The sequence below is a fragment of the Lissotriton helveticus genome, chromosome 5_1 (genome assembly GCF_964261635.1).
Source record: "Lissotriton helveticus chromosome 5_1, aLisHel1.1, whole genome shotgun sequence".
Classification (NCBI taxonomy): domain Eukaryota; kingdom Metazoa; phylum Chordata; class Amphibia; order Caudata; family Salamandridae; genus Lissotriton; species Lissotriton helveticus.
In genome coordinates this window covers 447,000,277-447,015,191 of record NC_136065.1, presented here as the reverse complement: position 1 = coordinate 447,015,191, position 14,915 = coordinate 447,000,277, and the positions used below count along the sequence as shown (strand labels likewise).

Sequence of the window (14,915 nt, the reverse complement as noted above, 5' to 3'; positions counted from 1 at the left end):
CCTCCCCCTAGCACCTTGAGACCCTCACGGTTGAGTAGCATGCTTCAAAATTTCCCTGATTGATTGATTGACTGGAACCAAACTATACCTGACCAAAGAGCCCTAACTAGGGCAAAACGGGCCATGGGTTTTTTGTTTTCTTGTTAAGGGAGGACTGGGCCTGGCAGTTTGGGCTGGAGTTCCCATAGGAACAGGGTCATAACTGATTTGCATGTGGCCTGGTCCAAACTGAAGGGTATGCTCAGACGTGAGTCCCATGCTCTCCATGCCACTGGAATCAAGCTATCCTGGCTGAAGACGGCTGATAGCCAGAAACCGGTCCTAGGATGCTTGATTCCGGTCCAGGGAAGACCTGGCTTGGCAGTTCGGGCTGGACTGTTCCCATGAGGCACAGGGTCAAGATTGATTTGCATATGGCCATGTCTGAACTGGGGTGGTGTGGTGAGCAAAATAACGATGGATTAAACCCAGATCTGTGACTGGGGGTGAATGTTTTGCCGTTGTGCAACATTTCATCCATCAATTGTTGTTTTTGTACTGGTCCAAACTGAGGCAGCATGGTGTGCAAAGTAACGAGGGATTGGGACGTGGTCTAAGCTATTAACAGTAGCTAAAACTAATTCAAGCATTCCATCACTTTTTTTGTATACTTTAGTTTGTCTCCCTAAGTGGGATGGCTATGCCTAGACGTGTTTCCCAAGTGCACTGTGTCACAGGAACCAAGCTATTCCTGGCAGATGAGCCCCAACTAGGGCAAAACTTGTCATGGATTGCTTGTTTTAAGGGTCGGGACTGATTTGCATTTGTCTGAGTGCCAACTGAGGTGGCATGGTTTTCAGAATAACGATGGATTGGGATGCAGCCTCAAGTTATTACCAATGGCTGAGATTAAGTCAATCACTCAATGAATCACTTTTATGTATAGTTTAGAGTGCAACTGATTTATGACATTTAGAGCCCTAAGCCAACAACGTGGAAGCATACTATGTAATGAGCGCTTAATGTCATGTTAGTCAAAACACCTGTCTTGGTGATTTTGGAAAAACACCTCTTAAAGTTAAATGCAAAATCCTATGAAGGATCCCACCAAAAAGAAAACACTTTAATCAAGGCACTTGATGACAAAATTACAAACTCTTTTGAAAGTTACTTATGGCCTATCACAATGCTGATATGGAACCAACTCACTTGTGACAATGTGTAACAGATTGTCGGTGCTTTTGGTACTTTAAATAACATATGTATTGTGACACAAACTTATCGCAATTGAAACAATGCTATGATGATCAGAACTGTATACTCTTTGAATAGGCTGAACTAGACTCTACTCCATCTTAAATTAGGCATTAACCATGCTTTCACTTCTCATTGACACCACATGCAGTAAACTGGTCCCTGATGCTTTGTGTTTAATGGCTCTTCCTGAAGAACCTCCGAGGAAGTTACATTTATGCACTCCAAGGTCGCTTCCTACTCTGTATGCTGTAGACCAGTGGTTCTTAACCTGAGGTCTGGGGACCCCTGGGGGTCCGCGAAGCCTACTAAGAGAGCTGCGACTGCGTAGAAAATGTAAAAATAACTGACTAATAACGTATAGAAATAAAGGTGCAAAATGAAACTTGAAAACGGTAAAACTTTTTACAAATGTGAATGAATTGGAAATAAGAGACTTAAAATTGAATTTGTATCCTCCTATTGATTTGTGGGAGCAGTGCAAGTGCAGCAAACAGAAGATAGTATGGACAATGAGGCCTAATTCGAGTTTAGAAGAACTCCAACCTTCCCATAATTTTTTTTTATTGTATTTGTGTGTGTGTACGTATGTGTGTGTGTGTGTGTGTGTGTGTGTGTGTGTGTGTGTGTGTGTATATATATGTGTGTGTATATATATGTGTGTGTATATATATATATATATATATATATATATATGTGTGTATATATGTGTATATATATATATGTGTGTATATATGTGTATATATATATATGTGTGTATATATATATATGTGTATATATATATATATGTGTATATATATATATATATATGTATGTGTATATATATATGTATGTGTATATGTATATATATATATGTATGTGTATATATATGTATATATGTATGTGTATATATGTATATATATATATATATATATATAGTGTGAATTATGGAAAATGTTTCAGTATGTTTGAATGCTTGTCTGTTTTTTTGTGTGTATTTGTATTGTGGTTCAGATCATCGAAAATGCTTACACCGAGGTCCCTGGCTTTCAATATTGATACTGTGGGGGGAGGGCAGATTCCAATTATTTTGTGGGGGTTCCAGCAATGATTAAGTGGGAGTCAACAGAAGTCAATTGTTTAAGAACCACTGCTGTAGACCTATTCTTAATAAGTCTGCTATTGTGTGTTACCAGATCTGTCCGATGACTTTAGGTCAAAGAATGTTTGTCAATACTAATTTAGGGAGATAGTGCTAGGAGGGTGGTATTATATGACGCTTTATTTTAGATTTGATGATGTTGATACATTTGCTCATGCAATGTTGACATTGTGATTTCTGTTGCTTTCCATGGTGAATTTCTTTATAGAAGGAAGAGTTTCTTGGGGGTGGGGGTCTAGTTCTTTTGTGCCCTTTCCCGAACCTCTAGGATACTGTTCGATTATTCCTTTGGACTATTGGACTATTTCCCAGATTCTATTCGTGCTGCATCTATTTTAAATGATTTCTGAGCTTTATACTTATGACTGAAATATTATGCATTTCAATTGACTTTGCTAAATTGTTGCCTACTGTAGTGCCACTAATGCGCATGCAAGTGTAATTCTGTAGATGTTCGTTAATACAGTGCTGACTTTTCCTAAATTTAGTTCATGAGTAGGTTCCACTGATCATTATTTTCACCTAGTTAAATGCAACTGGTGAATTATGTTGAAGAGCTGGACATCATGGTAAAGCCTCTGGACCAAACTATTCCAACTGAAATATATAAGCGCTTAGCATCCATAATTACTCTATTGCTGTTAGAGGTGCTAATAGATATTTGTAACACGGGCCGAACACCTCTTTCCTGGAACAAAGCCACAATAACAACATTTAAATAAAAATAAAGACCCAGTAGAGTGTAGTTCTTATTGCCCTAGATCACTTCTTAATACGGACACTGGAATTCTTATTAAACTCTTGGCAAACCTGCTTATTTCATGATCGGGTCATCCCTGGCAGAGATACTACCTCTCCTCTCCATACATTTTTTTCACCCTAAGGATGAGGGCAAAAATGGAGAGCCCGATAGGAACCCATCTCTAACCGAAGATCATGGGCCGACAAGTGGTCCACAAGTTTAGATGAGCTTGTCATAGAGCAAGAGGTGGCTAGCAGCCTTGCTTGCTTCTGCAGGATTATTATACCTACCCAACTGCGAAGCCAGGTTTACAGTACTTTATTTGATTTTTATATTAGCCACTCTCCACTTTGCAAATGGTAAAATGCACCTCAAATTGGCCCATGTTGCTCAACAGGAGGAGCTGACAATATCCACATGTTCGCTACGTGTCATAAACGTCATGAATTATGGTCTGGAGTTAACACTCAAATAACCACTATAACACATGGGAAGATACTCCTAAAATGATTTTGTTAGGAAGAGGCGAAGCGGATTGGGTTTTTGACTCTCTAATCGTTGCAAGACTGATGTATGCTAGAAAATGGAAGTTGGGCCCAAGTTATGGGAATGGTGTTAGTAAATCATGGAAGTATATGAATTGGAACTTCAAATAGCTAAAATACGAGGATCAACTGCTAGATTCCAAAGTTGAGGCGCAATGAGGAATTATCTGATGCCCTGATTGTTTTGTTGAATAAATGTGGCCGTTATGTATCCGTTATTTATAACTTTCTTTTATATTTAAATCTTATGGATTTATGTGTCCATGATTTGCTCGATATTTGTATAATTCTTTGTTTAGGTATTTACTCTCAATAACCAAGAAAATGCCACTCACAGAATCCGTGCTACTGCCGCTCTGAAGGACGTTTGGAAGCGGACTAGCGCCAAATTGCCTGGAGAAACCCTCTGAGGTCGCGCTGCTGGTGGGAGCTCCTCCTTGACCGACGGAGTGTCCAACAGCTCCCAGCGTGCGCTAGACCCCACTCTGGTTGGCTGCCTGCACCGGGGGACTGCGAGGACCAGAAGCCTTTGCTTCCACCACCTGGTGCCTCTTCCCCCGGCGGTAACGCCCATCACCTGCCGTTCCCTATTTACCTTTCGTGACACCCGCTTCGCGGGTGCCACTCACAGAATCCGTGCTACTGCTGCTCTGAAGGACGTTTGGAAGCGGACTAGCGCCAAATTGCCTGGAGAAACCCTCTGAGGTCGCGCTGCTGGTGGGAGCTCCTCCTTGACCGACGGAGTGTCCAACAGCTCCCAGCGTGCGCTAGACCCCACTCTGGTTGGCTGCCTGCACCGGGGGACTGCGAGGACCAGAAGCCTTTGCTTCCACCACCTGGTGCCTCTTCCCCCGGCGGTAACGCCCATCACCTGCCGTTCCCTATTTACCTTTCGTGACACCCGCTTCGCGGGTGCCACTCACAGAATCCGTGCTACTGCTGCTCTGAAGGACGTTTGGAAGCGGACTAGCGCCAAATTGCCTGGAGAAACCCTCTGAGGTCGCGCTGCTGGTGGGAGCTCCTCCTTGACCGACGGAGTGTCCAACAGCTCCCAGCGTGCGCTAGACCCCACTCTGGTTGGCTGCCTGCACCGGGGGACTGCGAGGACCAGAAGCCTTTGCTTCCACCACCTGGTGCCTCTTCCCCCGGCGGTAACGCCCTTTCACCCTCCCTTTAAATTAAACCATACTCCACGCAACGCGGGACGCGCGCGTGGAGAAGCGCGAGGCGAAGCCCGGGCCAAGGGCGGGCCCGTTTCAGCCCGTTACAGACTGTGCAGGACTGGACTGGGCCACGGTATTTCTATTTTTGTCATTGTGTTTATATTTCTCTCCGCCCACCTGCTGCTTTGTGTGGTCAATATTAGTGGGGCCTCATATTCTAGTTGTAACAGCGATACTAGTTTTGCTCGCGATCTACAAGTTATTACCCCAGTGACGCAGAGCGCCCAATTATGTCCAGAGTCACTAGAAGCAAAAAAACAGACAAAACCACTGACATAACGGGTCCACTTGACCTATTTCTACACAAGGCCAATGCAGCCATTGACAATACTATCCAATTGTTAGATCGACGGGTGTCTCACGAACTGGAGATGGCCAGAAAAAGATCGTCTATGGGCCCGCTGGCCTCAGCACAAACCCCTATACAAAAGGGGGCTATCATACCCCTGCTGAATCCAACAAGTGCATTAGTTCACACAGTTTCAAACACTGTGGATTTGTCAGCAACACAGTTGTCACTAGGTTCCGATTCTGATTCTAGGGAGGATCTGGAAAAAACACCAGATTTACAACTCCTACAAAATCATGAAATAGCCACAGAATCTAACATCACGGGGGCCAGGGAGGGTGCCATACCAAAGAGGTTAAACAAGGGGTCGAACCCACACGTGCATTCATTAGCTCCACCAAATGGTGGGATTCCCAGCAACCTGAACATAAACACTAACAACACTGTAGTGTTGCAAACACCATCACCAACCAATAGTGTGATTCTAAACACGCCTCCACGGAACATCACGCCACTGGGGAACCTAGATTCACTAGGCGCAGTAGGGGGCTTACAAAAACCCTGTACCTCATGTGTGACACTACACGATTTTCTCACAAACAGCATGGGGGAACTGCTAAAATACCATCTGAAACCCCTGGAGAAAAGCATAAGGGTAATTGAAAAACAACTCGCCAAACTAAATACTCCTGCATTCATGCAAAAGTCACTTAGCACCCTAGACATGGGAGCGGGGAAGACGACACAACCAAGTAAACCGGCCATATTGGCTAAACCAACTCAACTACCCACAACACCAGCTGTCTGCCCAAAGCCCTGTGGACCAGATAAAGAAGGGAACATCCAGACTACTAAAAATGTCAAACAGAATCCACAAAACACTCCTAAACCCCAAACTGTAGAGGGAAAGGGCCAACTCGTCACCATTAGTGATAACGCACAACCCACCCCAGCTCTAGTAGCCCTAAATACTCAGCTAGCAAACCTAAAGGAGAATACACAAAAACTCCAAAAATCTCAGCCCTCTCAAGCTCAGGGGAAACAGAGGACGGGATCTAGATTTAGACGGCCGTTCCATCTTCCACCTGAGGCCACCCCGTTCACTGTTGTCCTAACAGGGGTCTCAGAATTACCAGAGGGCTCGGATGAGCCCCAGTGGTCACTGAGAAACAAAGTTCTGCAATGGCTTAGCCAAAACAGACCTATACAGCCATCGCATCATAGCAGAATCAATTCAGTTAGAAGAGTGTTTTGGATTGGGGATACTAAAAAAAGCTTACAGGGTGACTGCGTCATAGTCAACTGTGACGATCCCGCCATGGCTGACTATATCTCTTCCTGGCCAGCACTTGAAAAAAGGGGAGGGGTGGATGTACAGCGCCTTTCCTTCTTTTATCCTCCGTTAAATACCCCGAATTATGAAAACAGAACTGGATGGGAAGATGTTCAGGATTGGCCCTGGACACAGGTGGGGTATACTAATAGGAAAAGAAATAGGAATAACAATAATAATGGATGGAACAGAGGCTGGAATTCCCGCCCCTGGTACCATAGCAGAGGCAACCCAAATTTCGATTACTGGGAGGGGGTTCCCATGAGGAACAGATTCGACTGTTTAGACATGGTCGATTGACCAATAAAGGTTACCACAGGGGTCTTAGAAGTCACTGCTCCCCTACATAAGATCCATGATGTCCCTTCCCTAGTAGAAAATAATAATCCCGCGATGTCAGAGATTATACTAGTGCAAGACACGCGTGGAGGAAACCGGCTAAGCCAGCAGTTAACAGAAAGATCCAGCAGGTCATGGACCGAGAACGGTACTGGGTCCACAACCGAAATTACCAACACAAAATCATATCTGAGTACAGTAGATAGGACTAAGACCCAACTCGATAACGAGATTGAAGCCTTGCAAGAGGGCATGGTCTCACAACTTAGGCAGGAAGAACCCTGCCCCATCACTGAGGGGTTTTGTCTGCTAAAGATATCTTCCTGGAATATTGCTGGGCTTGCGAAAAAAGCGCGTGACCAGCTATTCCTAACCTTCATGGAAAAGCAGGATATAGTCTGCCTACAGGAGTGTTGGGACCCATATGAGACATCAGTAGAGGGTTTTAGCACTTTCTACGTTCCCTCGATCCAGGGTAATCGAGGCAGGGGCTCGGGGGGACTTTGTATCTTTACCTCTAACCTCTGTAACATAGAACAGAACATGTATGAGGCAAATGGGCCAAAAGCAGGTGTAGGGAGTTCACTACAAGGATTGTTTTTTAAATTAAATGGGCGCTCCTTCTTTCTGATAAACCTTTACAATAATATGCCAAAAGTAGAGGTAAAAATTCTAATAGCGGAACTGGATTCACTGCTAAAGAGAGGCGGCCAGGCGGCAGACTGCTTACTTATAGCAGGGGATTTTAATTGCCACCTATGTCCTCATAGCCAAACAAAAAATTGTGGCATTTTTGACTCACAAGGGGATCCCACCACACATTTTGAACACTCCTTAGGGGGAAATCTGCTAAATCATTTTATGCATGAATGGGATTTGGCTTTTGCAAATGAACTTTGCCAGCCACCCGTAGTGTTTCAAACAACCTTTTTTGGTCATGGGGCAGGTACTGTAATAGACTTTATCCTAGTTTCAAATAGGAACCAAGGTTGGGTGGGCGGGTTTGAAACGGAGGCCCTAGCAATAAGTGACCACTTTCCCATTAGTATTTCCCTTAAACTAGGGAAACCTGGCACTCAAAAAATAAGCACCACGGATATATTGCATGGCCGTTCAGTGGCACTGGCCAAGAAAAATGGCTATGCCATTAAATGGGCAAAAATTGAACCCACAAACTTTTTGAAAGATCTATTACAGAAAGAAACTAGACAATTTAATACCTGCCTGGAACTAAGCACTAACCCAGAACAAATAATACAGGCATTCGATGAGATTAAAGCCGAAATAAACTCGAAGCTGACCAAAAAATTAAAGGCAAGAGAGGAAACGAGAATATATGGCTGGTTTAACCGAGCCTGCACAAGTGCTCATAAAGCGCTTTTACAGGCATTAAAGACTATACCCAGGGATAGCAGCCAAGTCAAGGAGGCTAGACAAGCTTACAAGCTGACTCTCCTGACAAGGAAGAAAGAACTTAAAAATGCAGCTTGGGAAGCCTTGATAAAGGCAAGCGCACTAAGGGATAATACGTCCTTCTGGAAAGAGGTAAATGCCCCCTTTTTTCTAGATAGGAAGGTAGACACCATGGAAATTGGCATAGCTGAAGATGTCTGGGTCAAGCATTTTACTGCCCTTTACAAGAAAGACTCATTTGTGTTGACCTCACAAGAGGAGTTGGCCGAGGGGAGTGAGATCCTTCTACAACTACAGGGAAATTTCCCATTAAAAGTAATGTTCACCCCCGCAGACCTGGAACAAGCGATTTCGCAGAGTGCAAGCCTAAAGGCTCCAGGGCCTGACGGTATACCCATTGATCTATTCAAAGGGAACGTAGACCTCTGGGCATCCTTACTGGCAAATGTCCTAAATGCTTACACCAAAATAGGTTTCCCCAACACATGGAAGGAAGCGATAGTCATTCCAATATTTAAAAAAGGAGACAGACAAGACCCAAAATGTTATCGCCCCATTTCTCTGTTAGATAATTTAATGAAGGTTGCTGGCAGGGTGCTACTAACTAAACTACAAACCTGGTCCAAGACTAACGGGATACTCTCAAAATTTCAATATGGTTTTAAGTCGGGGGTGGGAACCATAGAGCAGGGCTTAAACCTGTCCCTTATAATAAACAAATATATTGGATCAAAAAAAGGGAACTTGTTCCTGACATTTGTCGACCTAACTTCGGCTTTCGATTGTCTGGATCATGGAACCCTGTGGAAAACCCTGACTAAAATGGGGATAGATAAAAACATCTTAACTTTTATCCAGGAACTTTACAGAGATGCAGGAGCTACGGTGAGATATGGAAAAAACGGCGAGCAAACCAGAAAATTCCCAATTGCAAAGGGCGTTCGCCAGGGCTGCATCCTCGCACCGTTTTTATTTAACTTGTATATAAACGAGGTAGCAGACTCGATGAATGTCCTGGAGGTGGATTACCCCAAGATAAACGGACTCGCAGTCCCGTTATTGTTATATGCTGACGATGCGGTGATTATGGCCCGCACTCAGCGGGGACTCCAAAAGGCACTAACGGGCTTTGCAACCTTCATGAGCTCTAGAGGCCTCAAAATAAATGTGGGGAAAACTTTCACGATGTCATGCACAACGAGAAAAAAAGTACCAGACTGCAAAACCTTTGTTAATAATTCAAAGATAGCGATGTCGAAAACTTTTTCTTACCTGGGTATCATTTTTAATAACAGGGGGACATGGTCTGCAGCGATTACCTCCCGAAACTTGGCCTTTGCCCGCGCAATAGGGGCGGTTAAGCAATTTGCAAAAAAATTGGGCGGGAAACCGGTAGACACACTACTTAAGATCTACGCAGCTAAATGTGTGTCCACAGCTGTTTATGGGGCGGGGATTTGGGGACTTGTAGATAGCTCCGAAATCCAAAGGGTGGAGAATGCTTTCCTGAGGTACCTCTTAGGAGTCCCACGTTCCACATCCACTACCATCTGCCACAACGAACTGGATAGATCTCACATTAGTGACATCATAAAGATAGCACCAGTTATGTTGTGGCATAAGATCTGGACATGCGAGGACACGACTTTTAATAGGGAGGTAATTCAGGATTGCCTGCAGCAAGGAAATGGCGCTAAACAACCTTGGCTAGCCTACGTTAAAAAATTCCTGAACTCCATCGGCAACCCAGAATTCTTTTCGGACCCACTATCATGCGCCCAAATCCCCAAAAAAGTATTAAAAGAGACATGTCTTGGCCTATTGGAGGAGAGGAGATATTATCTAGATGGGAATAAGTCCACCATTATAGCCCACCGCCAGATTTTGCATGAACATGGTTTACATCCCTATCTGGCGCCAAATATCTCCCCTTACCATAGAATGCTGTTAGCTCGTCTGAGGACAGACTGTTTTTTCAGGTTAATAACGTTCCCTGCCCCGAATGATTGGTCAGTGAAAATGATTAATTGCCCGTGTGACGGAGTAGCTACTCAGTCTAACATACATTGCATACTCTTTTGCAAGTACTATCAATGGGGTAGGAAAAAACATCTATTGCCTCTGTTAAAACTGTGGGGCCTGAGAAGTTGTAAAGTAGCCCTCCACAGATTGTATTTGCTTCAAGACGAATGTACTATTGGAGTGATGATAAAATTCCTGTCGTTCGTTATAAAATGTAGAGGATCTATGAGTAACGATTAGTAGGTTGAGGGTTTGTAGAAGTATTATTCTGTGCCTAATAACACCATATAATACATAAATATGTCATATTTACCTCAACCCTTCTATCATGCAATTGCAACGATACATATATCAATCGCTTTCTAGAACATTTTTTACAGGGTTTTTAATATTAGATTAATTGAATGACTAGGGTAATGAATATGTATTTTTTGTAACAATCTCCTTTTTAGCTTGTAAATGTTTAATTAACGTTGTTTTTATTCGCATTTTTGTAATGTTTGCTTATATGGTGTTTGTCAAATACCGAATAAAGCTATCTTTGAATCTTGAATCTTGAACCAAGAAAATGAAAAAAGATGGACTTCATTCAGTCCTGAATTCTTCCTCCAATAGTTTTTCCCAACCTTATATAGTCTATTTATAATATTATATTTGTTGAGATATTTAACAATCCTAATTTAAATTTATCAATGCAGGTCTTCAGATATTGGTACAAGAGAGCGTGCAGCATGCATGGGAAAAGTTGCTATATCAGGTAATAAAAACATTTTACCTAACTAAACCTGTTAAAGTGAATTGCAGGGTGTTTAGATTTTTTTCTTGTTGATTTTACTTTCATTTTGAATCATGGTCTATATATGAATGTAATCTACAATGTGCTCTGTTGTACCCCCTCAGGTGTACGAATCCCATTACTGTGGAAAAACTCTGATCACTTCAGCAACAAAGAAAGTAGGTTGAAACGTTGAGTTACATCATACATACAGGGACCTGTTTTGTGATTCGTATATTAGTGTAAAGCACAATAACTAATCGTGATAAGTGTTTTATTTACTCTGCTTTTATGTCATGTTTGTGTATTCAAGTCCTCTTAAAAAAAAAAGTTGATATAGTGCATGTTAGACTTATTTTCCTTAATACATCTTCCGCGTACCTACAGCCTTCCAGCTAAATATCACTTTAGCACATTGACAATATAGTATGTCCTCCCTCTTGAAAAAGGGTCCCTTCTGCATTTTTTTTTTAAACACATCTGACTCCTCATAGATTCTAACTTTATTTTCTATTTCATTACATATCCATAACCCTTCTTGACTGCGGGTGTGCAATCAGATAGTTTTTTCCCTAGTAGGCGAGAATTCTTCAGAGATGTCCTCTTCAATTGTAGAAATCTAGTTCAAGAAATACTCCTTCCATTCAGGAAATTTCATTAGAGGTTCTCCTGGCGAAGGAAGAAATACCTGTGGAGGAGTTAAGCTAAAGGTTGGAGCTACAGCATACATAGCGAATATATTATATATATGGAGTATAGAGTAGAAATACTGTGGATAAGTATGTGCACATTTTGATTGCAAAGCACGGTGGTTAAACATCCATTATATCAGTTCACACATATGAAGAAAAGAGAGAAGCGAAAATTGCAAAGCAAAATGTCACAATACACTTGAACCTGCAAGTTTTGTAGTACAGTGCAAAGTAAAGAAAGTGTCACTACTGACTTACACAACAATGTTCCAGGTGTGGTGAAAATGCCAGTCAGCCCTGGTATGAATGAATTGTTAAAGTGATGTGCATTGCTGCCAAAATTGCCGTAACAGTCACGCAACGTGATCTGCACATAAGCATGGAATACGCTGACGCTAAATAAGCATTATCCAGATGACTCAATGTGCATTCTGTCACTGATGGGATACTCTCACACAGCTTTTTATAAAGTATGAGTGTCCCCACACCATGGGCCGCGCAACAAGATTTTCAATGGTCCTTTAAAATGCTGCACTAGGTGCACGTAGGGTGTTCCCTTAAAGGAAAGGAACATTGGCGCACCCAGGATCAACGCCAGCAACGGGTGCAACAACGATTTGAGCCAGTGTAACAGCAGATAGAGTTGGAGGCATGACGATTTCAGCTAGAGTGGCATGAGACGGCGTAGGAGGAACAAGGTCAGTCTACTGCAGCGCAGATAAGTCCGCTAATTGCAAGACTGTTATGCATGAGCAGTGATGATGTCTTAATATATGTTTCTTTGAGGACAATAGGAAACAATGACTGCCCTTCCTCCACCCAACTGTCTAGAACCCCCTTGCTTCACCCTGATGCATTTCATGGAACTACGAGCAAGAGCAAGTCAAACACAAGATAGGTTCTAGAACTATGGATAGATGTTTTCATTTTGGCTCACACACCCATGCTGCCAGCGGTACAGCTTGTACAGTGGTTGGGAAATAATGCAATATTTGTTACAAGATTGGCGAATTTGCAAATCTTTGCAATGTTTTCCCCAGGAAAGCCAACACAAATAGAGAAGGAGAAAAATGTGTGGACAATAAAGGCAACATTATTCTAGGCATTTCCAGTGCTCCTATTAGTGAGACCAATGCCAAGTACAGTATTGCTGTGGTTTTTCCTGATATCCATGGAGTTGCAGTTTAACATTATATATTCCACCGAATGCTGAATATATGTGGACATTGATGAAGATGAGATGCTAGCAAACGCGGACTCCCCTTATACAGTTATTGAGCAGTTTTCCTTCCAGGAGATTTGGGGTGACCGTCACGTCTGCATTGTTGCTAACCTTTAGCACTCTTCATTTATTTTATTTTATCCTGGTGAACAAGTCTTGGAATACTGAAGGCTTCTTACTGACAGTAGGGACCAGAAAGGTTCTATCACTAACGTTCTTTTGCTTAATTTTGAGAACATTTCAACTCTATGATGTGCACTAGTACCGTGACTGCAAACACAGCTAGGCGGTACTATGCAATCTTCTTCTGAAATAGGAGTGCTACAATTGTAGTCCAGAAGAGATGATGAGTGGCTGTTGGGATTGAGGTGTAAGGCCTGATAGAAGTTGGCAGGATGTTTAACCTGCCCCCAGAAGAATTTGAATCTTTGTACCTCGTCATATGTGTTTAAAGTAGGTTGAAGCATAGAATATTTTCACCTTTCATATTGAAAAGCATTTCTTACTGCGGCCACCTAGCACCCAAACCAGAGCCATATTAACCATGTTTTTAAATGAGCGAAGGAAAAATGGAAATGGCATTACACACAGTGTCATCAAGTGATTCGAATTCAAGCAGAGAGTGGTAGCACCTTGTGAAGAGGACCAATCTTTGCCTAGGTTATTTGATTTAATGAAATTGCATTTGTGGGTGGAGATGTTTATATCCAACTAGAAGCATATCCATTTTAGTGCGTTCAATTCCTTATTTGTCCGATGATGGTTGCATGGGAATTGGGAAGGGAAAACAGGAGTGCATTTTATTTGTAGCCAGGGATATCTACATGAAAAAAGTATGCATGCCATGTCTAACAACTCTGGAGGAAGATTGGATTTCCCCTTATTTCACATTTGAAGTTTATGTTGCATTTGTTGACTTGCGCACCAAAGAGGGAAAAGAAGAGGGAGGGATGATGTACAAAATTAAAATTTGTATAAAATAACAGTCTGCAAAATTGGAGAACTTTTTATTCGTGGATAAATTGCACGTAATCTATGTAGAGAGAGAAAAAATAAAAGTCAACTCTTAAGTTGGGTGAGGGCAGGCACAAGTGAAGGATGGCCAAGAGTCAGTGCAAATTACTGTACACATACCCATGGGATCATGGATCTGACTTAAATACCTCTCACTTTTACTTGTTGCTACTAGTACGAGTTATTGCGTCTCCTGCAAGTTCAGTGTTTGCAGAGGTCTAATGTTATTTTATCCTGCGTGTGGAGAGTGACAGTGAGTCAAGGAGGACTCTCTTCAAAATCTTTGGCAAAAAAGGGCAACTTTTGCACACAGCAGCACTCCTTCCTGGCTTTTGAATGTCTGTACCCCGGAGAGGGGAAGTATATTTTGGGCAAAATCAATGTATGCCAGTCTGCAGTAGTCTATTTTGATTTGGGATATATTGGCAGATTTCCTTACTCACACCCACCCCTGAAGAACTACACTAATAAATAGCAGGACAGTTTCCTCTGCTCAATGTGGCCAGGAATCTGATAGAAGAATGCCTTTTCAACTTCTTATTTTCATCTTTCAGCAAGAGAATTGATGTGTCTAAGATGCCTCCTAGTTAAGTACTGTGCACCCTCTTCTTCAGAATTAGGTTAGAAAGCGTGGTGTACTAGAGAAAGTGCATAGTAATTTTTGTAAATGACCTGACTTGGGCCTTGTTTATAATTTTATTTTTCTTCAGAATTTGACGCCAAGAGGAAGAGTAGATGTTAAGGATGTCAAAGTTAGGACCTCTGTGTCAAACATTGCTCATGCTACTTGATGACGTGCATGATATACATTATGTCAAACCGTATCAGACCACCTTTGTCCCAGGGTATATCTGCTGCCATTGTAGATTAACCAATTTCTTCTGATTATAGCCCCCTCTTTAACAATATCTGCCCCATCAATGTGTACAATT

General features: G+C 42.4%; 1 protein-coding gene across 2 annotated transcripts in view; it reads left to right on the top strand.

The window, feature by feature from the left end:
- Positions 1-14,915, top strand: part of RTKN2 (rhotekin 2) — a 299,871-nt gene that overhangs the window by 84,693 nt on the left and 200,263 nt on the right. For both annotated transcript variants that reach the window (XM_078642689.1, XM_078642690.1), the window contains exons 3-4: positions 10,979-11,037; positions 11,181-11,234. In XM_078642689.1, coding sequence (XP_078498815.1) covers positions 10,979-11,037; positions 11,181-11,234 — 113 coding nt within the window. The remainder of the gene's footprint in view (positions 1-10,978; positions 11,038-11,180; positions 11,235-14,915) is intronic.